This window comes from Microcaecilia unicolor, chromosome 6 (genome assembly GCF_901765095.1).
Source record: "Microcaecilia unicolor chromosome 6, aMicUni1.1, whole genome shotgun sequence".
Taxonomy (NCBI): Eukaryota; Metazoa; Chordata; class Amphibia; order Gymnophiona; family Siphonopidae; genus Microcaecilia; species Microcaecilia unicolor.
Genome location: NC_044036.1, coordinates 185,385,870 through 185,411,874, shown reverse-complemented (window position 1 = coordinate 185,411,874; position 26,005 = coordinate 185,385,870). Strand labels below are relative to the sequence as shown.

Genomic DNA, 26,005 nt, shown 5'->3' with positions numbered 1-26,005 from the left:
TTGAACACGAAGTCCTCCTGAAGTAACTGAAGGCTAAACTTGAACCTAAAATTCAACCAGAATATAAACAGTACAGATATCTGGGAGGGGCTATGGATTGATCAGCTATGATTAATGGAAAGAAAATTATCAGGTATGATACATAATTTTACCTTCCATATCATCAAGCTGATCAATCCCTAGACTGGTGGGATGTACCGAAGCAGTACTCACCCAGGGCGGGGACATAGAAATCAATGACCGCAACACTGAAGCTCCAACCGGGCCTCCGCCCGAGCAGCCACAGTCAAGCGGTAATGCCTGGCAAAGGTATGGGCCTTCCCCGCGGCCACCTAAGCCGCTGCAATGGCTTCCTTGCCCATCTTGCCACTGTAGGCTTAGAATCCTGCAGACCCTTACGAGGACCTGTAAACAGGACAAACAGATGATCCGATTTCCGGAAATCATTGGTCACTTCCAAGTATCTGATGATGACTCGTCTCACATCCAGAAATTGAGAGCAGAGTATTCCTCTGGGTAGACCTCCCTACGAAAGGAAGGGAGACAGAGCTGCTGAATCACATGGAAGCGAAAAACAATCTTGGGCAGGAAGGAAGGCACTGTGCGAATAGTCACTCCTGCCTCAGGAAACTGCAGAAAAAAACTCTCGACATGAGAGTGCCTGGAGCTCGGAAACTCTTCTGCCTGAAGTGGTAGCCACCAAAAAGACTGCTTTCAACGTCAGGTCTTTCTGAGATGCCCTCGACAAGGGTTCAAAAGGCGGCTTCTGCAATGCTCTTAGCACCAGGTTGAGATTCCACGCAGGCACCACTGAGTGCAGAGGAGGGCGCAGGTGATTAACTCCCTTGAGAAAGCGCACCACATCTGGCTGCGAAGCAGGGAAGCACACCTTCAGGCGGCCCCCTGAAGCAAGCCAGAGCCGCTACCTGAACTTTCAGGGAACTGAGCGACAGGCCTTTGTCCAGACCTTCTTGCAGGAACGCCAACACTGAAGAAATTGGAGCAGTGAAGGGAGAAAGTGAGCCTGCTTCACACCACGCTGCAAAGATACGCCAAACCCTGGCGTAAGCAGTAGAAGTAGAGCGCTTCCTCGCTCTCAGCATAGTGGCGATGACCTTGTCTGAGAAGCCCTTCTTTCTCAGACGCTGCCGCGCTCAATAGCCAGGCCGTAAGACCAAAGGGGGAGGGATCCTCCATCACCACGGGACCCTGATGTAACAGGCCCTGCTCCACTGGCAGCCGCAGAGGATCGCCGACTGAGAGCCTGATCAAGTCCGCATACCAGGGACGTCTAGGCCAATCCGGACCCACCAGGATTACCCTGCCGGGATGCTTTGCCACCCGGTCTAGCACCCTGCCCCACATGGGCCAGGGCGGGAACACATAGAGAAGCTCTTGTGTTGGCCACCGTTGGAGAAGAGCATCTACTCCCAGGGATCGAGGGTCCCGTCCTCTGCTGAAAAAGCGCGGCACTTGGCAATTGGCCGATGACGCCATAAGATCTAGGCTCGGCTGGCCCCAGCGCTTCGTGATGCCCAAGAACGCCTGAGCAGATAGCTGCCACTCTCCGGGCTCCAAGGTATGGCGACTGAGAAAGTCCGCCTTGACATTCATGACTCCGGCAATGTGGGCCGCTGACAGCTGTTCCAGGTTCGCTTCCGCCCACTGGCATAGATTCATGGCCTCCTTGGCTAGAGGGGCGCTCTTGGTACCTCCCTGGCGGTTGACATAGGCCACAGCCGTGGCATTGTCCGACAGGACCCGTACAGGCTTCAACACCAGTACCGGGATGAACTCCAACAACACCAACCGAATGGCTCTGAGTTCCAGGAGGTTGATAGACCACTTGCCTCTGCAGGAGACCAGAGCCCCTGCGCTGTCCTTCCCAAGCAGTGGGCTCCCCAGCCCATCAAAGAGGCGTCTGGTCGTGATGACAATCCACTCCGGGGTCACCAGAGGCATTCCTGCAGACAACTTGTCTGTCTGCGTCCACCAGCTCAGCACCTTGCGCACTGCTGGGTCCAAGGGAAGGCGCACAGCATAATCCTCCGACATCGGAGTCCAGCGCAGCAGCAGAGATTGTTGTAGTGGTCTCATATGAGCCCTGGCCCAGGGCACTACTTCCATCGTGGCCGTCATAGAGCCCAACAGCTGCACGTAGTCCCAAGCCCGAATAGGAGAGGCTACTAGGAACTAGTCCACCTGAGCCTGAAACTCGACAATCCGATTGTCTGGCAGGAACACTCTGCCCACTTGGGTGTCGAATCGAACTCCCAGATACTCCAGGGACTGAGTCGGGCGCAGCTGGCTTTACTCCCAGTTGATGATCCACCCCAGGGAGCTCAAAAGAGCAACCACCCCGGTTCACAGCTTTGCCGCACTCTGCATAAGAGGGGGCTTGGATCAACCAGTCGTCCAGATAAGGATGGACTTGAACTCCTTCCTTCCTCAGGAAGGCCGCGAAGACCACCATTACTTTGGAGAAGGTCCGCGGAGCAGTAGCCAACCCGAACGGGAGGGCTCTGAACTGGAAGTGTCGGCCCATTACTGCAAAACGCAGAAAGCGTTGATGAGGAGGCCAGATGGGAATATGCAAGTACGCTTCCTTGATGGCCAAGGATGCCAGGAACTCTCCTGCCTTCACTGCCGCTATAACAGAGCGGAGGGTCTCCATGCGAAAGTGCCGAACTTTCAAGGCCCAATTGACCCCTTTGAGGTCGAGGATAGGCCGTATAGAACCTCCTTTCTTTGGTATCACAAAGAAAAAGGAGTAACATCCCTTGCCAAGCTGATTTTCTGGCACCGGAACGACCGCCCCCAGGCAGATCAGATTGTTCAAGGTCTGCTGCACTACCACAGCTTTGACCGGAGACTTGCAGGGAGAGAGTACAAACCCGTCTTTTAAGGGTCGGCAGAACTCTAGCTTGTAGCCGTCTCTGATGACTTCCAGCGCCCAAGCGTCTGAAGTTATTGTGGTCCACTCGCCCATAAACGAGGACAGCCGTCCTCCAATCTGCCACTGGGGCGTGGACCAAGGCCCCGTCATTGGGTACAAGACCCTGGGGGAGGACCGGAGGGAGCACCTCCGGGACGGCGGTCTCTGCGAAAGGAATGCTTGCTTGGGGGAGAAGTTCCTCTTGAAGGAAGAGGGGGCAGAGGAGCCCGACCTGCCCGGGCGGTACCAGACGGGCTTCCTGAAACCGTCCTCTGGAGGTACCAGGGCGAGTACTAGCCCGAGCCCTGACCTCTGGTAACTCTTGCCCTTAGACGTGCCGAGATCGGTCACGATTTTGTCCAGCTCGACCCCAAAGAGCAGCTTGCCTTTAAAAGGCAATCTAGCCAGGCGGGATTTAGAGGCGTGGTCAGCAGACCAATGTTTCAGCCAAAGCCACCGCCGCGCAGAGATTGTCTGAGCCATGCCTTTCGCTGAGGCCCTCAAGACATCATACAGCAAGTCTGCCAAATAGGCTAAGCCCGATTCCCAGGGCCGGCCAATCAGCCCTCAAGGAAAGATCCGAGGGGAAAGCCCGCTGCACCATAGTCAGGCACGCCCTGGCCACATAGGAGCCGCAAATTGAGGCCTGCAAACTTAAAGCAGCTGCCTCAAAGGACGACCTTAAGGCCGCCTCCAATCTTCTGTCTTGGGCGTCCTTTAGGGCCGTGCCACCTTCCACCGGCAACGCCGTTTCTTAGTCACCGCAGTCATTAAAGAATCCACGGTAGGCCACAGATAGGCCTCACGTTCACTCACAGCCAAAGGATAGAGGCGGGACATAGCCCTAGCCACTTTTAAGGCTCGCTTCCGGGACATCCCATTGAGCCGAAATTAAGGTGTGCATGGCATCATGCACGTGGAAGGTTCTAGGCGGGCGCTTCGTCCCCAGCATAATGGCAGAGCCAACAGGGGCTGAGGGAGAACGTCCTCCGGAGAGGAAATCTTCAAAGTGTCCATGGCCTGTACCAACAGGTTGGACAAATCCTCTGAGCTAAAAAGCCGCGCTGCAGAGGGGTCATCCGCTCCATCCGAGCGGGGATCCGTCTCCTCCAAGGAATCTGCAAAGGACCGTTGGGAGACCTCAGATACGCTGCCCTCATCTACATCGGAGGAGACAAAGTCCTCCAAGGCCTGGGAATCAACCCGAGGGCGTTTACCTCTGGGAACCTCAACCTCTTACCAGACGAGGGAGCAGGGGCAGCGTTTTGCATAAGGAAGGCCTGATGCAGCAGCAAAACAAACTCGGGGGAGAAACCCCCAGACTGTGTCTTCCGCAGCCTGGGCAACAGCCCTAGACGCACCCTCAACTGGCGCTCGCAAGAGCGGGGGAGAGACATGCTGCGCATCCAAAATGGCGTCCGGCGCGACACTCCGCGAAGGAGCCGCGCGGGAAAGAACGGCGCTTAACTGTAGCCGCTTTTGTGCCGTCGCCCAAATTAAGGGCGTTCATGGCATTAATGTCTCCAACCTCAAGGGCGGCCCAAGAAGAAGCCGTCCGAGCTGCGTGGCCGGCCAAAAATGGCGGAGGCGAGGAGCGGGGGATGGGCGTTTATGGCGGGGAAAAACCGCCACGCCGGAGAAGGACCGGGACATTCATCGGTCACGAAACTGTCACCCAACAAGGGCGAATCAGGCTTTAAGACCCCCCGCATCCCCTCTAGAAGCGCTCAAGCGATCTGGGGAGCGACTCTTTGCGCCCTCGCCCTCCGACGCCATATGCCACGAGGAGAAGAATCGGGGAACCCCCTGCCCGCTATAAAAAGGTAAAAATTACCTGCTTGCCGCTCCGAGCTGTAACGACCTGGTGTCCCAGTGAGTAGCTGCAATAAACGTTTAAATAAACGTTGAAATAAACGCCTTTAAGGACGTTCAAAAAAATTTTTTTTTTTTTAACGGAGCCAGCGGGAGGGGGGAGAAGAAAGGAGGACCTGGCCCCACCAGGTTTGCACTTGCTCAAAAGAGCCCTCAATTTAACAATGAGTCAAAATAGACATCAATGAAGAGGGCTATAATGGCGTGTGATTGAACAATGCACAGCAATACCAGGCTGGTAATGTTTTGGGATCGAACTCACTTACCTCCTAGGCATGTCATACCCAAGGGGAAGGATATGTCATACATGGGCTTTGGGGAGGAGGGGAGGGGGGAGGCAGGTAGGGGATTGGGAAAGGGAAGTCAGTGGTAATTTTATAACTAAAAGTTGTTATATGTATGGTTGATAAAGAACTGAAAATTGTTACTTTAAATGTAAGAGGGCTTAATTCACCTACAAAGCGAAAGTTAATGTTTAAAGATATGGTACGCTTGCTGGCTGATATAGTTCTTTTGCAAGAAACTCATTTGAAAAAGTGCATGAGAAACTGGTGAACATGGACGATACTCTGTTATTAAGTTCTCCTCTTGTGCTGCTATGCCTAAAAAGCGAGGGGTTCTGATAGCGCTGGCAACGTCTCGTCCATGGCAGATTTTGAAAACTGTAAGTGATAAAGAAGGGAGATATCTATTGATGGTGGTTTCTGTATATAATACCACGTATACTATACTTAATGTGTACGCCCCTAATCAGGGCAGGGCCCTTTCTGGGAGCAGATAGAAGGGGTTCTGAAGCAACACCAGCAGGGCCACTTATTAGTGGGTGGAGACTTTAATGTCACCATGCCCCCCATATAGATAACTCTACAGGGTCTGCAGTGTATGCCAAAACAGATAGGAAATTATTGAAACAGTTAATGGCCCGGTGGGGACTGATAGACATTTGGCGAGAGAAAAATGGTAATGAGAGGGACTACACATATTACTCCCCCAACTATAAAACATATTCTAGAATAGATGGTTGGCTGGGAGATGTAAATATAGCAAGAAGACACAAGATGCTAGCATAGAACCTCGCACATGGTCTGATCATGCCCCGGTAACACTGACACTTATCCTAGGAACTCACCTTGTAGGCATACGATTGGCGACTAGACGATACCTTACTATATGATGAGAGAAATATACTAGAGATAGACAATATATTATGGAATATCTTAAATTTAATGATACAGGCGAGGTCAGAGTGAGTACCTTGTGGGAAGGTCTCAAGGCAGTGATCAGAGGGCGTCTAATAGCACTACGAGCCCATATATCGAAAACTCGCATGGACCAGGAAACAATGTTAGGAACGAACTCAGGCAAGCAGAACAGAAACACAAAGCACAACCAGACGATACTAATGAGGCAGAAAAGTACACCAGTTGAGATTAGCACTTAACGAACTCCAAATGGAAAGCCTAGCGGCGCAACTACAACAGACCCAGCAAGAACATTTTGAGTTTGGGGAGGAAAGCGGGTAGGCTTTTGGCCAATAAGCTTAAAAAACAAGTTCAGCGGAATCTATAGGGGGGATACGAGATACGAACGGGGAACACATCACACAATTAGATCAAATACAGAGAACCTTTCTAGAATACTATACCTCACTATATGAGAAAGAGTCCACATTGGAGCCAGCAATCGTGGAACGATACTTGAAAGAGAGTGGTATTCCCCAATTACAGGGAGTGGCGAGAGCGAAACACTATCGGCCCCCATAACATCGGAGGAAATTAAATGGGCAATTAAAGATAGTGCACATGGGAAAGCCCCAGGCCCAGATGGGTTATACTATAAAATTTTATAAAAACATTTGCAAAGCACCTGATCCCAATATTAGAGAGGGTATTTAATGAGCTGGAAGAGGTTCAAGAGATACCACAAACATGGAGACTAGCAGCAATAACACTGCTCTTAAAACCAGGCAAAGACCCCAACAATGTAGCTCCTACCGCCCGATATCCTTGCTCAACGTGGATTATAAACTCTTTACGAAAATATTAGCACATAGGCTACAGAAACAGCTCCCAAACTGATTCACGAAGATCAGGCGGGATTTATTATAGGGCGACAAACGTTTGACAACATTCGAAGCCTCATCATACTATCCAATACACCCAGATGAAAAATACCAGCAGTATTCTATCCATTGACGCAGAAAAAGCGTTCGATCGTGTTGATTGGGCATACCTCTTTGCGGTGCTTCGACAGGTGGGATTAAAGGGGCGGTATCTAACATGGCTGCAACTTTTATATAAAGACCCGAAAGCAATATTAAAAATTAATGGATCATATACTGCGGCCTTCCCGCTTCGGCGGGGAACTAGGCAGGGGTGTGCCCTCTCCCGCTTCTGTTTGCTTTAACGGTAGAGCCGCTCGCTGTATATTGAGAACTGATGAGGAAGTAAAGGCATAGTACGAGGGCGAAAAAGAGCAAAAGCTTCTACTTTTGCAGATGATATACTACTCACTCTTGCGCAGCCTGCAATATCAGTACAAAAAGCAATAGATCACGTGTCATATTATGGAGCAGTGTCGGGATTTAAACCCAATTTAACTAAATCTACCTTATTACAATAACAGTACCGAATGAAGAGATACCGGCTCTGCGAGAAGCATTTCCATTTGCCTGGGCGCAAAAATCCATTAAATACTTAGGAATACAGATCACACCCAAGATAGAAGATCTATTTCAGGCTAATTTTCCAGTAAAGATAGCTGAACTTTTTCAGGAATTAGATAGATGGGACGGGCCTCAATATATCTTGGAAAGGGCGTATACATGCTATCAAGATGATGTTGCTCCCCAAATTATTATACTTATTTCTGGCACTGCCCATACCGATACCTGCCTCCTTCTTCACGCAATTAAATAAGAAAATGTTTCGATCTATATGGAGGAAAAGGCCACCACGGGTTAATAGAGCCACGATGTATCAAACACTAGACCGAGGTGGTATGGGAACACCCAATTTTTATCTATATCACCAAGCAGCACAATAAGAATACTAGCTGACTGGGCTCCAGGGACAATAAAGAAATGGATGCATTGGGAGAGAGCATGGATAGGTAGGTACACGATAGAGGACATATTGTGGATATCAGGGAGAGATCTGACATCTATATTGCAGGAATTACCTATGAGTCTAAAACACCCGCTCCAAACGTGGTTACAAATTAGAAAGCATATGTTCCCGGAAAGGAAATATTACCGAAAAACAGCAATACGATGGGCGGAGGGTTTCCCACTTGGGAGATCAGAAAAGGTGTTTGATAACTGGGCAAAAGCAGGCTTATACACACTGGGACAGGTATGGCGGAGGGCAATATGATTAGTTTCCAGGAACTCAAGAAGAGTATGGTCTATCGGAAAAAGATCTTGTTTATTACTGTTGTCTGCGTAATTTTATTAAAAGACGAGCACAAGATGAATTAGATCTAGAAGAGGACAACTCTTGAATTAGCAATGCGTAAGGGAGGGGGCAGAGGTAGTATCTCCCGGCTATATCTTGCACTATTGGGCAGGACAGACCCTCAAATTCTTTATCATAAGAAATGGGAAAACGTTTTGCAATGTACACACCTAGAACAATTTGGATGAGCAATTATAAATATCTGCTCAAGGCATCCCCAGCACAATCTATCAATGAAAATGGCCCATAAGTTATTGTACTGGTGGTATTATACCCAGATAGATTGCAAAAGATATATCCGGGGACCTCGGGAAAATGTTTGGCGGGGATGTGCCTTCAGGGCACGTTTTACCATATTTGGTGGACATGTCCGAAGGTGGAATTGTTTTGGGAGGCAGTAGTGAAGTTGGTAAATACAGTATTGCCTCAACCATACCAAAGAAAGCAGAACATTGCCTCCTCCATTTCCGGCCTAGCTCAATACCCAGTGGACAACATAGATTGGCTACTCAGTACTTTGTAGCGGCCAAGATAGCCTTAGCCGAGCCTGGAAACAAACTGAAACACCAACACTACAAACTGATAGCTCGCAGAGTGGACTTTCTGTATCAGATGTCGAAATTGACTGCTAAGAGGAAAGGCACTATGAAAGTATTCACGAACATTTGGTCAATATATGAACAATCTCAAGAATCAGAAGCAACACCACTGACGGAGAAAGGGAGGGGGGGAGGGGGACCATGAACAAAATTGGTTACTGATATTTGATGTTATTTGGTTATGATTGTAATTTGCTAAATTTGCCAATAAAATATTGGAAAAAAAAAAAACAAAAACAAAAAACAAAAGGAGCCCTCAACCCCAGGCACTCAACAAAACCTAAGAATTAGGCTTGGAGGCCTAGCCAGAGCTGCTGCTGTGTGTGACCCACCACCTGCTGAGATAGAGAACATACTGAGGAGTTTCCGGCAGCACATGACCACATATAGGGAGGCAAAAGTTTGCTCTCTATCTCCACCTGCTGGTAGATGGACACAACCCACCAGTCTATGGATTGATCAGCTTGATGATATGGAAACATCCATTAATCAGTTCTCAAAAAGCAGCACAGAAAACACTATATGACTTTTCAACCGTCAACTCTACCCCCCCCCACACCCCCAAAGACCTCTTCAGAGGTTACTCCTCTCAAGTGCTATCATATATGCTCCAAATTCGACAGCCCCGCCAAATTCTTTATATTATATACTAGCCGTTAAGCCCGTAAAAACGGGCGGGTATTGGAATGTTTTTTTCCCCAAGGCCCCCCTCCCGTGCAGCTGCAAAGCCCCTGCCATCCTCCTTCCCTGCCAGCTCCAAGGCCCCCTCTGTCCCTCCCTCCCAGCTCCAAGGCTCCAGTCCTCCCCCCTTCCCAGCTGCAAGGCCCCCTGCCTGCCCGCCCTCCCCTCCCTCCCAGTTCCAAGGCCCCAGGCCCTCCCCCCCAGCTCCCCAGGCCCCCGGCCCTCCCTCCCTCCCAGTTCCAAGGCCCTCCCCCCCCAGCTCCCAAGGCCCCCTTCCCTCCCGCCCTCCCAGTTCCAAGGCCCCCTGCTCTCCCTCACAACTGTAACAGCCCCCCTGCCCTCCAGCTCCAAGGCTCCAGTCCTCCCCCCTTCCCAGCTGCAAGGCCCCCCGCCCTCCTCCCTCCCAGTTCCAAGGCCCCAGGCCCCCCCAGCTCCCAAGGCCCCCCACAGCTCCCTCCCTCCCAGTTCCAAGGCCCCCTGCTCTCCCTCACAACTGTAAGGGCCCCCCTGCCCTCCCTCCCAGCTCCCAAGGCTCCAGTCCTCCCCCCTTCCCAGCTGCAAGTCCCCCCGCCCTCCATCCCTCCCACCCAGTTCCAAGGCCCCCTTCCCTCCCTCCCAGTTCCAAGGCCCCAGGCCCCCCCAGCTCCCCAGGCCCCCTTCCTTCCCTCCCTCCCAGCTCCAAGGCCCCCCTCCTTCTGAGACGTCCCATGTCCCCTCCCCCCCCCAAGGTAGCCGCTACCGCCCCCCCCCCCACGCCGGAGTCGCCACCACCCCCCCCTTCACCCGGCCCTCTCTTCGTTATTCAACTTACAGCAGCGCCGAAACAGCAGCAAGCAGTAGCTCCCGTCGGCCTTCCTTCCCTGCCTGTGCCCCGCCCTCGCCGACGTGACGTCACACGAGGGCGAGGCACAGGCAGTGAAGGAAGGCCAACTGGAGCTACTGCTTGCTGCTGTTTCGGCGCTGCTGTAAGTTGAATAACGAAGAGAGGGCCCGGGCCGGGTGAAGGGGGGGTTGGTGGCGACTCCGGGGGTGGGGGGGGGCGGGTAGCGGCTACCTTGGGGGGGGGGGAGCGGTAGCGACGTCAGCGGTTCCCTCCCTCCCCTTCAGCGCAGTTTCCCTCTCTGTCCCGCCCCCCTTCCCCCGTCATCACGTCTTGACGCGGGGGCGGGACAGAGAGGGAAAGTCTCTACTGCGCCATTTGCAGGTGAGTCGGTCACTTGCCATTTATAGGTTTGATAATCGTTATAAAGACCACAAATAACAATATTTCCCCCAAATTAAAGCATTTCTTTTTTACTTTGTAGCAAATAATAGAATTTCTCTTTTCACGTTACACATCCATTGCCTTTCAATGAGCCTCTACTTATTAACCCCACTCAATCCGGAGCGGTACTGCATTCCTTTCAAACATTGATGAATTTCAATACTTACTTGAGCTACCACTATTTCCCCATTGTTCCCTCTTTCTCCCCTCCTCCAGCATCAAAACCCTCAACACTCCCATCCTAATCCCCCATGACAAACATGGTTTAATGGAACAGTCACAGCATGAGTTCAGCCAAGGGAAGTCTTGCCTCACCAATTTGCTTCATTTCTTTGAAGGCGTGAGGAACCAAAATGGCACCCACATCGTCGAGTCCTGCGCAGGCAACCGGCGCGCCTGAGTGAAGGGCCCCCAATTCATTCCCGATAGAAGTGGCGCAATCCACACTACAAACCCCCGCAGCCAAACAGCGCTTCCCGCTGCCTCTGCTGCCATTACCATGGCGGGGGGACAGAAAAGAACCGTTGGGAACTAAAACAGTGTCACTCACCCAAACGCAGAGGCAGAATCTTTCTAGACCACAGTCTACTAACTCTCCGGTCCAGTACACTGTCAGTACCTCTTCAGAGGGGTACTCCCATGCTGCACAGATTGAAATCCAAACAGCAGCGCCTGCTCTTTCTCATCTCTTTTTTTTCTTTTTAATGAGGAAGTTTTAAAGAGCAGTCAAGGGCACTGGGAGACACTGCATTCGCAGGGTGAGGCAGGGACATTCAATCAAGTATGCCTTCACAGAGGGTCAGAGACCACACACACCCCTGATCTCAACTGGCTAAGAGCCCAGGAGACCCTAAAGAACCAGAAAACCCAGGAGCTGGGACAGATCTGTCCACCACCTGCTGGAGATAGAGATATACTAAATGGTCCGAGGGCTGGTACTCTGATATGTCTCTCTGCAATTTAGTTCTCTATCGCCGCTGGCAGATTCAACCCACTGGCTTCTGGATTCATCTGCAGCTGACGCTGTGGAAAAAAGGATGCCCCTAGAGATAACATTTCCTGCCTTAGGGCCAAAAAGACTTTTCTAAGCTCCTGTCTGTTTAGTCATATCTGGAGAAAATCCAAACAGAAGACACTATCTAAACTCACACTGCATCCTCATCCCAGTTGTGCTTCTATGATGGCTGCGAGCACACTTTCAATATTAGGTACCCCACTCCACTGGAGAAATCTTGCTTGTAGTGTCTCTGTTAGCCTAGGTAACAATACCTGTAATCTGTTTGCAATTATCTAATATAATTTGCACCTCCAACGTTCTGAAGCTGGCAGCGTGGCAGTGAAGCCATGTAGTGTTCTTAGGGTTCATAATAGAGAGTTGCACGGGGACAGAAATCTTACCCGTCCCCATCCATCCCCGCAAAAATGTAACCTATTCCAACCTGTCCCCGCAAGAATTTAACCCATCCCCACCCATCACTGTAAGAATTTAATGATACATAAAAGAATCAGCTTCCCCAGTCTCTCTCTGGATTTGAGCCACAGCACTGTAGGCAAGGAAGGAATGGAAGCTGAAACTTGGAACACTGGTGTGCACATGTAAGATTTGTCTCTGATTTACTGGCACTGTGTGCTGAGAGGTCACCACATGCATGTGCCAGTAGGTCAGGTGACATCTGATGCTCATGCCTGTGTCAGAGCTGAGGTCTGCTCATCAGCTCGGGAGCAAAGAGGATTCATTGTAACATAGTAAGTGACAGCAAATAAAGACCTGAATGGTCCATCCAGTCTGCCCCCAATAGTCACACTCATTATCAATTCATGATTAAATCAACAAGTGTGATATTATATACATAAGTATGTGGTCTTTCTTTTGTGTTTCTGGAACATAGACCTTAGAAGTCTATCTGGCCCTATCCTTATGTTCCAACTGCTGGAGTTGTCGTTGAAGCCCACTACAGTCTATGCATCTTCTCATTTGTGGGACATAGATTGTAAAAAATCTGTCCAGAACTGTCCTTATGTTCCAGTCACTGAAATTGCTGTCTAAGCCCTTTCCAGCCCATCCTAAACCAGACTTACACATATTAGACACAGACCATACAAGTCTGCCCGGTATCAGCCTAGTTAATCATAGCCAGTCACCATCTAAGCATTACTCACACATCCACACACACATGCAGCCATTTAAGTTTAGTTTTTTTGTAACTTCCATTTTCTAACTAGAGATCCTCTGTGTTCATCCCACGCCTTTTTGAATTCCTTCATCATTTGTGTCTCTACCACCCTCCTTAATAGAAGGCTTTCCACATTTGTGCTGTTAAAGCAAGGAATAGGAGGAGGAGACAGCACTCAAAGAACTTGGTACTCGGTAGATGAGAGGCTGGTGCATGTGTAGCTTACACTTCCACGAGAACCCCGCAGAACTGCTTCCATCCCCGCGGGAACCCCACAGGAACAGCTTCTGTCCCCACGGGAACCCCGCAGAACTGCTTCAGTCCCCGCGGGAATCCCACAACCCTGTTCCCGTGCAGCTCTCTAGTTCGTAATCACCCCGCCCTCGAGGAAACTCTGTATAGTTTGCCAGCCCCCGCGCCTCCCTCCCTCTGCCCTCCAAGCACAACCTGTCCTCTGCAGCCCCTTGCCTTCCCAAGTACTGGCTGTATTTTAAAAAATTCTTACCTTGGGGTGCGGTGTCCACAGTGAAGGCGAGTGGCGCTTCAAACTGCCTTCGCATGTGTCTGAGCTCTGCTTCTGGTCCCGCAGTCTACCCTTTGCGGGGCCGTAGCCCACTCAGACCCCGGACCCAGAAGCACCCAGGAAAAAGGGTGTTTCATTGAGGTAGGGAGAAAGGGTCTCTGAGAGATAACACTGGGAACTAGGGATAGGGGTTGGAATACTCATGTTCCATTATATTACCAATTGTACATGTATTCTGAAATGACACAAGTCATGTCGGAAAAATTGTAAGCCACATTGAGCCTGCAAATAGGTGGGAAAATGTGGGATACAAATAAATAAATGAATACGAATCTAATGCTGCTGGTGCTGGGAGCTGACAAGGGGCTGGTGGCAGAAGAAAACGATTGAGTTTCCGCAGGCTCTGATATGCTACACATGATCTGGTTTATTTTAAGATCTCTACGGGTAATCAGATCCTGCCTGCTACTCGGTTGGTCATCTCGTTATAAGGAATTTTCCAAAAGCTGACGGAGACAAGACTTCTATCCTAGAAGAACGAAAGACTTGGTGGCTCGCTACAGGCAAGAAACGTAAGCTTACCAGTAGCATTAAAGGCCAGTATCAGAAGCCGTGAATTGTTTTTCTTACCCTTCCTGTATACTGTGATTTTATTTACTGTTGCTATTAATACTGTAGTTTGTAAATTGGGCTCTTCCGTATTTTCACCTTAACCTCTAAATTACTAATTTGCACCACAATAAATAATAATAAAGCTATCTGAATCTGTTGTAGGAACCTAAGACAGTCTCTTACATAGCTTTATTTAAAGTAAGTCAGCCAGAAATAAAACCTGTACCCTTGGGCAGAATGCATTACCCGACGCTCGCGGCCTCCGCTCGCGCTCCTTTTGCCTCTTCAGTCCCACGCCGGCCCCGCCCACTTCTTTTGACGTTTCTAGCTGGCGCGCGGCGCACAGCTGTGACGCAGCCTGAGGAGGTTGCGTTGGGGGATGACAACAAGTAGAGTAGAGTTTTGCTGCGCTTGAGGGAGTCAGAAGAGACCACGTAAAGCATCGGTAAATAAGGTAAGCAATTACAGTTGAAGAAGAACTCGGTGAGGGAAGGAAAGCGACTTGAGATAGACTCAGGGGGTGTGGAAAGGGCTGGGAGGCTTATGAGGGAGATGGGATGTTCAGGGGTAGGGGGAGACAGACCTATGGGAGGAATTCGGCGAGGTTAGAGGAAGGTAGCAAGCGGAAGGAAAGAAGCTCACTGGGGATAAGGTAAGGGGTGCTGACTTGTGGAGGAGATATTCACCGATGGACATACTCATATGGGGGGGGAGAGACTCATCAGTGAAACTCATGGGGGACAAGGGAAAGAAAAGGGATCATTGGAGGGCAGACATAGGGGAAGGGGAGATAGACTCCTAAAGGAAATCTGGGAAAATGTTGTTTTTTTTTTGGGAGGGGGTTAGGGATAAGAGGTGAAGTGGAATGGGGGATGTGAGTAAAAGGGGGAAGGGAATGGCTTGCTCAGGGATGATAAAAAGACAGAGAGAAGGGGCTAGTGGATGTCGATAGAAGGGAAAGAGATGGCTTACCACATCTTTCTGTTGTGTCTTAGGCCCAGATGCACAAAACTTTAACGACCCTTTAACGAAGAAATTTTCAACCGCAGCATGCATTAAGGCCATTTTTCTAACGACGCTAGCAGCTAACAAAAACGGAATGCAAACGAGTCACGTCCAATTGAAATGTGAACAATTCGCAATGCACTAATCATAACGACGATTGCAACGAATCATTTACTGTGATATATTTAACGTGAAGTCAGACCTGTCGTTAAGGCCTGAACTGTCATACAGACACTGCTCCCCGCTTCTCCCTGCAGCATAAAAATCCAAGCTGGCATGTTTGAAAATAAAAAAACCCCACACAAACACGTGGCTCCCCGCTTCCCCCTGCATAAAATTGAAAAGGCCCTCGTCAGGAGCGTCCTGTATGGACGCCCTTGCCCCCCCCCGCCTGAGGTCGACGCTGCTCCCCGCTTCCACCTGTATTAAAAAAAAAAAACTCAAAACTGTAGCAGCCACGGCCCCCCTCCCTTCCTCTCCCTCTATTTCTCCTTCTCCCACAGCTTTGAAAATTAACACTCTGCTCTCCTCTGAAGCCAATTTCCCGGTTCTGTAAACAACTTTAAGCTGCCCAGGTCCCCCTCCCTTCTTCTGTTTCCCCCAGCCGGAGGCGGGCCCAGGTCTCTCTGCTGAGCTGAAGGGGATCACAGTGAAAGAGGTCTTTTGTTAGAAAGGGGGGTTTATGAAGGACGTCCTTTTTGGAGTCTTGAGGAGGACGTCTTCAACAGCACTCTCCTGCTAGGATCACAGAGCTAAATGCTCGCACGTCCCGATCCCCCCCCTCACACGCCCCCATCTGACGTAAGCAACCTATGTAGGTTTAATACGTTTGTGTTGATGTTTGTGGCATGCGCAGAGCAGCCAGCATAACGCTTGGCTGCTCTGCGCATGTTTTAGGAGCCGATTACCGATGGGGATTACGAATCTGTAATGCATCGTACTTTACAATACCGCACTGAACATGTGCGACTTGTTTTTTTTGGTGCATTCTTCGTTTTTTCAAATTCGGTAAGCACTTTTACGTTTTAGATTTTTTTACGTTTGGTTGATGCATCTGGGCCTTAGTCCTAATGCAAACGTTTTGGAACCTTAGAGTTTGCTCTATCTGCCTCCAAATGTCAGCTATGAAAGATAAAATCCACAAACTCCAGAAGGAATTGGTTGCAGTTAAGGAATCATCCAAGACTACCTGATTCCTAGCCAATTTATCACCAGCACTGCCACAGAGAATAAAGCAATAGAAGAATAGATATGTCACAGTAGGTTCAGGTAGATTGTGACCTGTGTCACAGAGGCATTCACTCTCACAACCTTTTCCTCTTCCTTTGCTGTATTGGATCATTATGATATTCAGAAAAAAAAAAGTACTGAGGTGGAGCCAGAGGCAAAGAATGTAACCCAGTGCAAAGGACATCCTCAAAACGATGACAGATGGACTCAAAGCAGAAAATTCTTACTGCTAGGAGACTCCATTATTAGAGGCATTAACTTAGGAACCCAGTGCAAGGGTCCTAACCTAGTGAAATGCTTTTCAGGATCCTCTGCTACTAGAAGTATTAACCAGATACAGAATGTGATCCAAGATGAGAGTAAGGATTCTAATACTGATATTGTAATCCACCTGGGGACAAATGATGTAGCCAATAATAGCAAGTTTGGAGCACAGAGAGTGTTCCAGAAGCTTGGAGAGGGACTCAAGTCTTTGGTTCAGACTGCAGCTTATTGTGAAGTTATTTCTATATATAGGAAGGAAGAGGAAAGACAGTGTAAAATAGAGGAGTTCAATAAGTGGCTTGAAGCATGGCATAAAGAAGAAGGTTTTAGATACATAAGTACATAAGTACATAAGTAGTGCCATACTGGGAAAGACCAAAGGTCCATCTAGCCCAGCATCCTGTCACCGACAGTGGCCAATCCAGGTCAAGGGCACCTGGCACGCTCCCCAAACGTAAAAACATTCCAGACAAGTTATACCTAAAAATGAGGAATTTTTCCAGTCCATTTAATAGCGGTCTATGGACTTGTCCTTTAGGAATCTATCTAACCCCTTTTTAAACTCCGTCAAGCTAACCGCCCGTACCACGTTCTCCGGCAATGAATTCCAGAGTCTAATTACACGTTGGGTGAAGAAAAATTTTCTCCGATTCGTTTTAAATTTACCACACTGTAGCTTCAACTCATGCCCTCTAGTCCTAGTATTTTTGGATAGCGTGAACAGTCGCTTCACATCCACCCGATCCATTCCACTCATTATTTTATACACTTCTATCATATCTCCCCTCAGCCGTCTCTTCTCCAAGCTGAAAAGCCCTAGCCTTCTCAGCCTCTCTTCATAGGAAAGTCGTCCCATCCCCACTATCATTTTCGTCGCCCTTCGCTGTACCTTTTCCAATTCTACTATATCTTTTTTGAGATACGGAGACCAGTACTGAACACAATACTCCAGGTGCGGTCGCACCATGGAGCGATACAACGGCATTATAACATCCGCACACCTGGACTCCATACCCTTCCTAATAACACCCAACATTCTATTCGCTTTCCTAGCCGCAGCAGCACACTGAGCAGAAGGTTTCAGCGTATCATCGACGACGACACCCAGATCCCTTTCTTGATCCGTAACTCCTAACGCGGAACCTTGCAAGACGTAGCTATAATTCGGGTTCCTCTTACCCACATGCATCACTTTGCACTTGTCAACATTGAACTTCATCTGCCACTTGCACGCCCATTCTCCCAGTCTCGCAAGGTCCTCCTGTAATCGTTCACATTCCTCCTGCGACTTGACGACCCTGAATAATTTTGTGTCATCGGCGAATTTAATTACCTCACTAGTTATTCCCATCTCTAGGTCATTTATAAATACATTAAAAAGCAACGGACCCAGCACAGACCCCTGCGGGACCCCACTAACTACCCTCCTCCACTGAGAATACTGGCCACGCAATCCTACTCTCTGCTTCCTATCTTTCAACCAGTTCTTAATCCATAATAATACCCTACCTCCGATTCCATGACTCTGCAATTTCTTCAGGAGTCTTTCGTGCGGCACTTTGTCAAACGCCTTCTGAAAATCCAGATATACAATATCAACCGGCTCCCCATTGTCCACATGTTTGCTTACCCCCTCAAAAAAATGCATTAGATTGGTGAGGCAAGACTTCCCTTCACTAAATCCGTGCTGACTTTGTCTCATCAGTCCATGTTTTTGTATATGCTCTGCAATTTTATTCTTAATAATAGCCTCCACCATCTTGCCCGGCACCGACGTCAGACTCACCGGTCTATAATTTCCCGGATCTCCTCTGGAACCTTTCTTAAAAATCGGAGTAACATTGGCTACCCTCCAGTCTTCCGGTATTACACTCGATTTTAGGGACAGATTGCATATTTCTAACAGTAGCTCCGCAAGTTCATTTTTTAGTTCTATTAATACTCTGGGATGAATACCATCAGGTCCCGGTGATTTACTACTCTTCAGCTTGCTGAACTGACCCATTACATCCTCCAAGGTTACAGAGAATTTGTTTAGTTTCTCCGACTCCCCCGCTTCAAATATTCTTTCCGGCACCGGTGTCCCCCCCAAATCCTCCTCGGTGAAGACCGAAGCAAAGAATTCATTTAATTTCTCCGCTACGGCTTTGTCCTCCTTGATCGCCCCTTTAACACCATTTTCGTCCAGCGGCCCAACCGACTCTTTGGCCGGTTTCCTGCTTTTAATGTATCTAAAAAAGTTTTTACTATGTATTTTTGCTTCCAACGCTAATTTCTTCTCAAAGTCCTTTTTTGCCCTCCTTATCTCCGCTTTGCATTTGGCTTGGCATTCCTTATGATCTATCCTGTTACTTTCAGTTGGTTCTCTTCTCCACTTTCTGAAGGATTGTTTTTTGGCTCTAATGATTTCCTTTATCTTACTGTTTAGCCACGCCGGCTGACGTTTAGTCTTTTTTCCCTTTTTTCTAATACGTGGAATATATTTGTCCTGAACCTCCAGGATGGTGTTTTTAAACAGCATCCACGCCTGATGCAAGTTTTTTTACTCTGCGAGCTGCTCCTTTCAGTCTTTTTTTCACCATTTTTCTCATTTTGTCGTAATCACCTTTTCTATAGTTAAACGCTAGCGTACTTGATTTCCTAGTTTCACTTCCTTCAATGCCAATATCAAAACCGATCATATTATGATCACTGTTATCAAGCGGCCCTCGTATCGTTACCCCCTGCACTAGATCATGAGCACCACTAAGGACTAAGTCTAGTATTTTTCCTTCTCTTGTCGGCTCCTGAACTAGCTGTTCCATGAAGCTGTCCTTGATTTCATCAAGAAATCTTATGTCCCTTGCGTGTACAGATGTTACATTAACCCAGTCTATATGCGGGTAATTGAAATCCCCCATTATTATTGTGTTGCCCAGTTTGTTTGCGTCCCTGATTTCCTTTAACATTTCCGCATCCGTCTGTTCGTCCTGGCCAGGCGGACGGTAGTACACTCCTATCACTATCCTTTTCCCCTTTGCACATGGAATTTCAATCCACAGTGATTCCAAGGAGTGTTTTGCTTCCTGCAGAATTTTCAATCTATTTGATTCAAGGCTCTCGTTAATATACAATGCTACCCCTCCACCAATCCGATTCACCCTATCACTACGATATAATTTGTACCCCGGTATGACAGTGTCCCACTGGTTATCCTCCTTCCACCAGGTCTCAGAGATGCCTATTATATCTAATTTTTCATTTAGTGCAATATATTCTAACTCCCCCATCTTATTTCTTAGGCTCCTGGCATTCGCATATAGACATTTCAAACTATGTTTGTTGTTCCTAAGTACATCATGCTTAGTACTTGACAGTATTAATTGGCAATCTTTTGTCTGATTTTTATTGTTATTTAAAGATACCCGATCTACTACAATCTCTTTTGCAACCTCACTATAAGAGGATGGGGCAGTACATGAAAAAAATAACAGGCAGTACTGTAATTTTTTTTTTTTACATTTGTATCCCACATTTTTCCACCTATTTGTAGGCTCAATGTGGCTTACATAGTGCCGGAGAGGCCTTTGCAGGCTCTGGTGTGAACAAATACAGGGTGATGTGATAAGATCAACTTCAAATGGCACAGCCACTGAGAACGGAAGAGTTGTGTTATGTCCATTACGTGCTTTAGTTTGGTTCTGTTGCAGAGATTAGGCATTTAAGTTGGATCGGTAGGGCTATGTCTTTCTGTGACAGAAAAAAGAATTCTTGCGGAGAAATTCAGACAGTTTATTTCTAGACATTTTAACTAGAGGGTGGGGGTGACAAAAGGAAGTGAAGGAATTTAGAAAGTCACCCCCTATTAAAAACATGTGGCAGTGGGGAATTAATGTTAATATAGAAAACCATCTAAACTCACTTGACACATGGAAAACTATGAATACAAATGCTCGTTGTCTAAGTAAAAAGGTTCAAGATTTGTGAGTCCTGATGTTTGAGGAAGACTTGGATATTGTTGCTATTACTGAGATGTGCCCAGGGTCACAAGGAGCCTCAGTGGGAATTGAACCCAGGCTACTGGGATCAAAGTTAGCTGCACTTAACGTTAGGCCACTCCTCCATTCCAAATTCAAGCAAAGAGGGAACTACAGCAAATGAAATCACAGGTGGAAGAAAAAAATGGCTAAGGATGTAAAGAGAGGTGACAAGACCCTTTTCAGATATATTGGGAAAAGGAGAAAAGATAGGAATGGAATTCTAAGATTGAAAGATGCTGAGAATAGCTATGTGGAGAGTGAGGATAAAGTTAATGTGCTAAATGAATACTCCTGTGTTCACGGAAGAAAATCCTGGAGAAGGACCGTGGTTGGCTGCCGAGGGTATATCTCGGAATGGATTGGATATTGCACTGTTCAAGGAAGAAAGTGTTTATAAACAACTTGAAAATCTGAACGTGAACAAAGCTCTGGGGCTGGATGGGATACATCCCAGCATTCTCAGAGAACTCAGAGAAATCCTGGTGGGACCTCTTTTAAGTCTTTATTTAATAGATCTTTAGAGACGGGAGAGGTTTTGTGGGATTTGAGATGAGCAGATTTAATCTCTCTTCACAAAAGCAGATACAGGGAAGAAGTGAGAAACTACAGGCTGGTAAGCCTCTTGTCGGTGGTAGAAAAAATAATGGTATCGCTACTGAAGGAAAAGAGAGTTATGTTTCTAGAGGGTCATTCCATGTCAAGTGGTCTGGTGGTCCCTGCGCGACCATCACGGATTTTGATGAAATTTTCAGTGAACATTCATACATGTCCCCAATTAACATTGGTAAAGTTTTACGTTCGCCGATGCAATACTTGCTGAGATATACTAATACTAATGAAAATGATTAAAAAGAGTTTCCAGAAGGTCTTTTTTTGTAAAAGTGGGCTAAAAATACCCTATTTTTGGCGTTTTTGCAAAAATCATCAACTTTACACTCAATTTGTGAACTAATGGAAAATATTAGGACAATGAAATTTTATGTTTGAAAACCTTGTGTTGATAAGTTGTTGTGTGCAAAGTTTCACGTTTATCACACCTTTAATTCCAGAGATATAAAAAGCCAAACTTTACAATTTTTTCGTGCCGCAAATCTTTCGGACCAAGTTTGCTCCAAGTTTTCTTCATGGAAATCGCTCATGAAGATTTTTTTATTATTTTGTTTAATAGAGCGCAAAAAATTGTACAAGATGGCCAAGTTTTGTTTCTCTCAACAAAATATTGCCGGAGATACAGTGCCTCAAAGTTGCCGAAATCTCGGAGTCAACCTCAGGGAGAGAATATCCCTGAGGTTGACTCCGAGATATTCTCTCAACATGGGCATTGCCAGCCACGTACCTGGCGGGAAAACTCAACAGCCTGGCCAACAGACTGTGCAGGGTAATGCAGCCTCATGGATATTCTCTCAACATGGGCGTTGCCAGCGAGATTTTCAAAGAGTGGGGCACCCCCTTGCTGGATCTCTTTGTCGCTTAGTGCAATCACAAAGTCCCTCAGAACTGCTCCAGCCTCAGGTCACATGACACATTAGCATTGGATGCCTTTCTCCTTCATTGGGGAACAGGTCTTCTGTATGTGTATCCTCCCATTTCTTTCATAGGAAGACTTTGCTGAAACTCAAGCAAGACAAGGGAGCCATGATCCTGATTGCCCCATAGTGGCCTAGGCAGATGTGGTTCCCACTTCTGAAGTTATCTTCCAAGGAACCATGGAGACTGACTGACTGACTGTTTTCCAACATGCGTTACGTAGAATGAGGGGTCTTTTCTTCATCCCAACCTCCAGTCTCTAGCCCTAATGGCCTGGATGTAGAGAGCATAGAATTTGCTTCTTTGAATCTCCCGGAGAGTGACTCCAGGGTCTTACTGGTTTCCAGAAAAGAGGTGTTATACTTTCAAATGGAGGAGGTTTGCCATCTGGTGCGAGGGCAAGGCCCTAGATTCTCTTTCTTTTCCTACACAGAACTTGCTTGAATATCTTCTGCATCTCTCTGAGTCTGGTCTCAAGACTAACTTTGTAAGGGTTTATCTCAATGCAGTTGGTGCTTACCATTACCTTGTAGAAGGTAAGACCATCTCTGGACAGCCTCTAGTTGTTTGATTCATGCGAGGTTTTCTTTTGTTAAACTTCCACTTGTGTTATGTGACCTCAACTTCTTCCTTACCCAGCTGATGAAAACTGCTTTTGAACCACTAGATTTCTGGCCTCTTAAGTACTTGACCTGGAAGGGCTTGTTTTTGGTGGCAGTTACTTACTTCAGCTTGCAGGATCAGTGAGCTTCAGGCTCTAGTAGTGGATCCACCTTACACAAAGATTCATCATAATAGAGTAGTTCTCTGCACTCACCCTAAGTTCCTTCCTAAGGTGGTGTCTGAATTCCATCTTAACCAGTCAATCCTCCTGCCAGCATTCTTCCCAGACCCGATGCCCATCCTGGCAAAAGCACACTGCACACCTTGGACTGCAAGTGAGCTTTGGCTTTCTTCCAGGAATGGACTAAGCCCTATAGACAGTGCACTAAACATTTTGTTTCTTTTGATCCAACAGGATGGTTGTAGCCATTGGTAATTTCCATTTGGCTAGCAGACTGTATCTCTCTCACTTATGCCCAAGCTGGGCTGACTCTGGAGGGCCACATCACAGCTCATAATGTCAGAGCTTTGGCTGCGTCCGTAGCCCACTTCAGATCAGCCTTCATTGAAGAGATTTTGCAAGACTGCAACATACTCTTCAGTCTATATATTCACATCTTCTGCCTTGAGCAGAACACCCGACTTGACAGCTGGTTTGGTCAGACAGTCCTGCAGAATTTGTTTGTGCTCTAGAATCCAACTCCACCCTCTTATGGCTGTTGTATTCTGTTCCAGTCTGCACCTTCATGACCAGTGTATATAGTTTCCGCATAATTGATGTACTTGGCCTCGCCATTGCGAGTCCCTATCATCCTAACGTTGTTGTTTTCGGTGAGCCTGGAAGCAAGAGATTCCCACATGTGAGAATTTATATGGCCTGCTTGTCCTCGGAGAAAGTGAAGTTGCTTACCTGTAGCAGGTATTCGCTGAGGACAGCAGGCCAATTATTCTCATGTACCCTCCCACCTCCGCTAGGAGTTGAATTTAGTTTTTAGCTATGTTTGTACTGCTGGTCCCGTGCTTGTGAGTCAGGTGGGAAGGCACCTGCGAATGCATGGTGGGGGCGCTGTCTTAAGGTCTTAAAAAGATACTACGCTGGGCAGTGTTTCCGCACCAGGATGTGTGGATGACCTCATCCACTTGTGAGAATAATTGGCCTGCTGACCTGCTGTTCTCTGAGAATACCTGCTACAGGTAAGTAACTTTGCTTTTTGGACAACGCCAGAGATGCTTTAAGTTAGGAGGAAGGTCTTGCGTAGTGGAGAGAGACGCTGTTAGATGAGTGTATGAACTTTTATTCTTAACTTTTTTTCTGTTGGACATAACATATACATTTGTTTTATAGCCCAGAAGTAAAGTAACGCACAATCTCTATTGTGTGTCTGACCTTATGTATGTTCTCTGGTATGATTGTACTCTGCTATCAAGCTATAGAGTTCCTTTCCAGTTTCTGATATCAAATTTTATTGTAACTGTAAACTGTCTTGATTCATTCTGATTAGAAATGGTATAGCACATCTAATAAATGATTATGCTTTTTGAACCTTTCCTTTTGTTTTCTGATGCAGCTTTGTAGACATAAGTTGTTTACAGAGAGGTGAAAGATGTCACGGGGTACAGGCACTACCTTCTCACGTCGCAGCTACAAGCTGAACTCTGAATCAGAGAAACCGAAGGCCACAGGTACTTGATGCATATGTTTCTTTGTTTGATTTCTATTGAACGGAGCAGTTTCCAGTCATCAGCTTGCAAGTGGTGACTGAGAATTCAAAGTGTGTTTATTGTCATAACCAGTAGGCTGCAGGAGGAGGTGGAAACAATAGAATGTTTTATTGCTCCCTGTATAGTATTGTATCATTGTATAGTGTGAAAAGGAAGGGGGAATTAAAGGAAAGGTGGCTGGGGAAGAGAGGAGGAGCAGAGGAACAGGGTTGGAGTGCAGCACTTTGGTAAGGAAAGCTGGAGTACAAACATATGTGAAAGAAGTAAGAGATGTTAAAGAGAGGAAAAATGAAGAGAGTGAAGGGAGGAGGTGGTGATAAGAAAGAGAAACAAAATATAGATGATCGGTAAAGCTGGGTGTTACTCAATGCTCTTTGGAACACAAGAGTGCTAGAGATTGCACATTTTGCATCAGTGCGCCTTAGGTACAAGCATTTCTACAAACAAGGTACATAAGTACATAAGTAGTGCCATACTGGGAAAGACCAAAGGTCCATCTAGCCCAGCATCCTGTCACCGACAGTGGCCAATCCAGGTCAAGGGCACCTGGCACGCTCCCCAAACGTAAAAACATTCCAGACAAGTTATACCTAAAAATGCGGAATTTTTCCAAGTCCATTTAATAGCGGTCTATGGACTTGTCCTTTAGGAATCTATCTAACCCCTTTTTAAACTCCGTCAAGCTAACCGCCCGTACCACGTTCTCCGGCAACGAATTCCAGAGTCTAATTACACGTTGGGTGAAGAAAAATTTTCTCCGATTCGTTTTAAATTTACCACACTGTAGCTTCAACTCATGCCCTCTAGTCCTAGTATTTTTGGATAGCGTGAACAGTCGCTTCACATCCACCCGATCCATTCCACTCATTATTTTATACACTTCTATCATATCTCCCCTCAGCCGTCTCTTCTCCAAGCTGAAAAGCCCTAGCCTTCTCAGCCTCTCTTCATAGGAAAGTCGTCCCATCCCCACTATCATTTTCGTCGCCCTTCGCTGTACCTTTTCCAATTCTACTATATCTTTTTTGAGATACGGAGACCAGTACTGAACACAATACTCCAGGTGCGGTCGCACCATGGAGCGATACAACGGCATTATAACATCCGCACACCTGGACTCCATACCCTTCCTAATAACACCCAACATTCTATTCGCTTTCCTAGCCGCAGCAGCACACTGAGCAGAAGGTTTCAGCGTATCATCGACGACGACACCCAGATCCCTTTCTTGATCCGTAACTCCTAACGCGGAACCTTGCAAGACGTAGCTATAATTCGGGTTCCTCTTACCCACATGCATCACTTTGCACTTGTCAACATTGAACTTCATCTGCCACTTGCACGCCCATTCTCCCAGTCTCGCAAGGTCCTCCTGTAATCGTTCACATTCCTCCTGCGACTTGACGACCCTGAATAATTTTGTGTCATCGGCGAATTTAATTACCTCACTAGGTATTCCCATCTCTAGGTCATTTATAAATACATTAAAAAGCAACGGACCCAGCACAGACCCCTGCGGG

At 47.4% G+C, this 26,005-nt stretch overlaps 1 protein-coding gene across 3 annotated transcripts in view; it reads left to right on the top strand.

The window, feature by feature from the left end:
* Positions 1–13,909: 13,909 nt before the first annotated feature.
* Positions 13,910–26,005, top strand: part of RNF123 (ring finger protein 123) — a 594,888-nt gene continuing 582,792 nt past the window's right edge. For 2 of the 3 annotated variants that reach the window (XM_030205296.1, XM_030205298.1), the window contains exons 1-2: positions 14,489–14,569; positions 24,332–24,446. In XM_030205296.1, the coding sequence (XP_030061156.1) occupies positions 24,368–24,446 (79 nt within the window). In that variant the 5' untranslated portion in view covers positions 14,489–14,569; positions 24,332–24,367. Of the gene's footprint in view, positions 14,076–14,488; positions 14,570–24,331; positions 24,447–26,005 lie in introns of those variants that run through there. The other variant, XM_030205297.1, reaches the window with a different exon arrangement.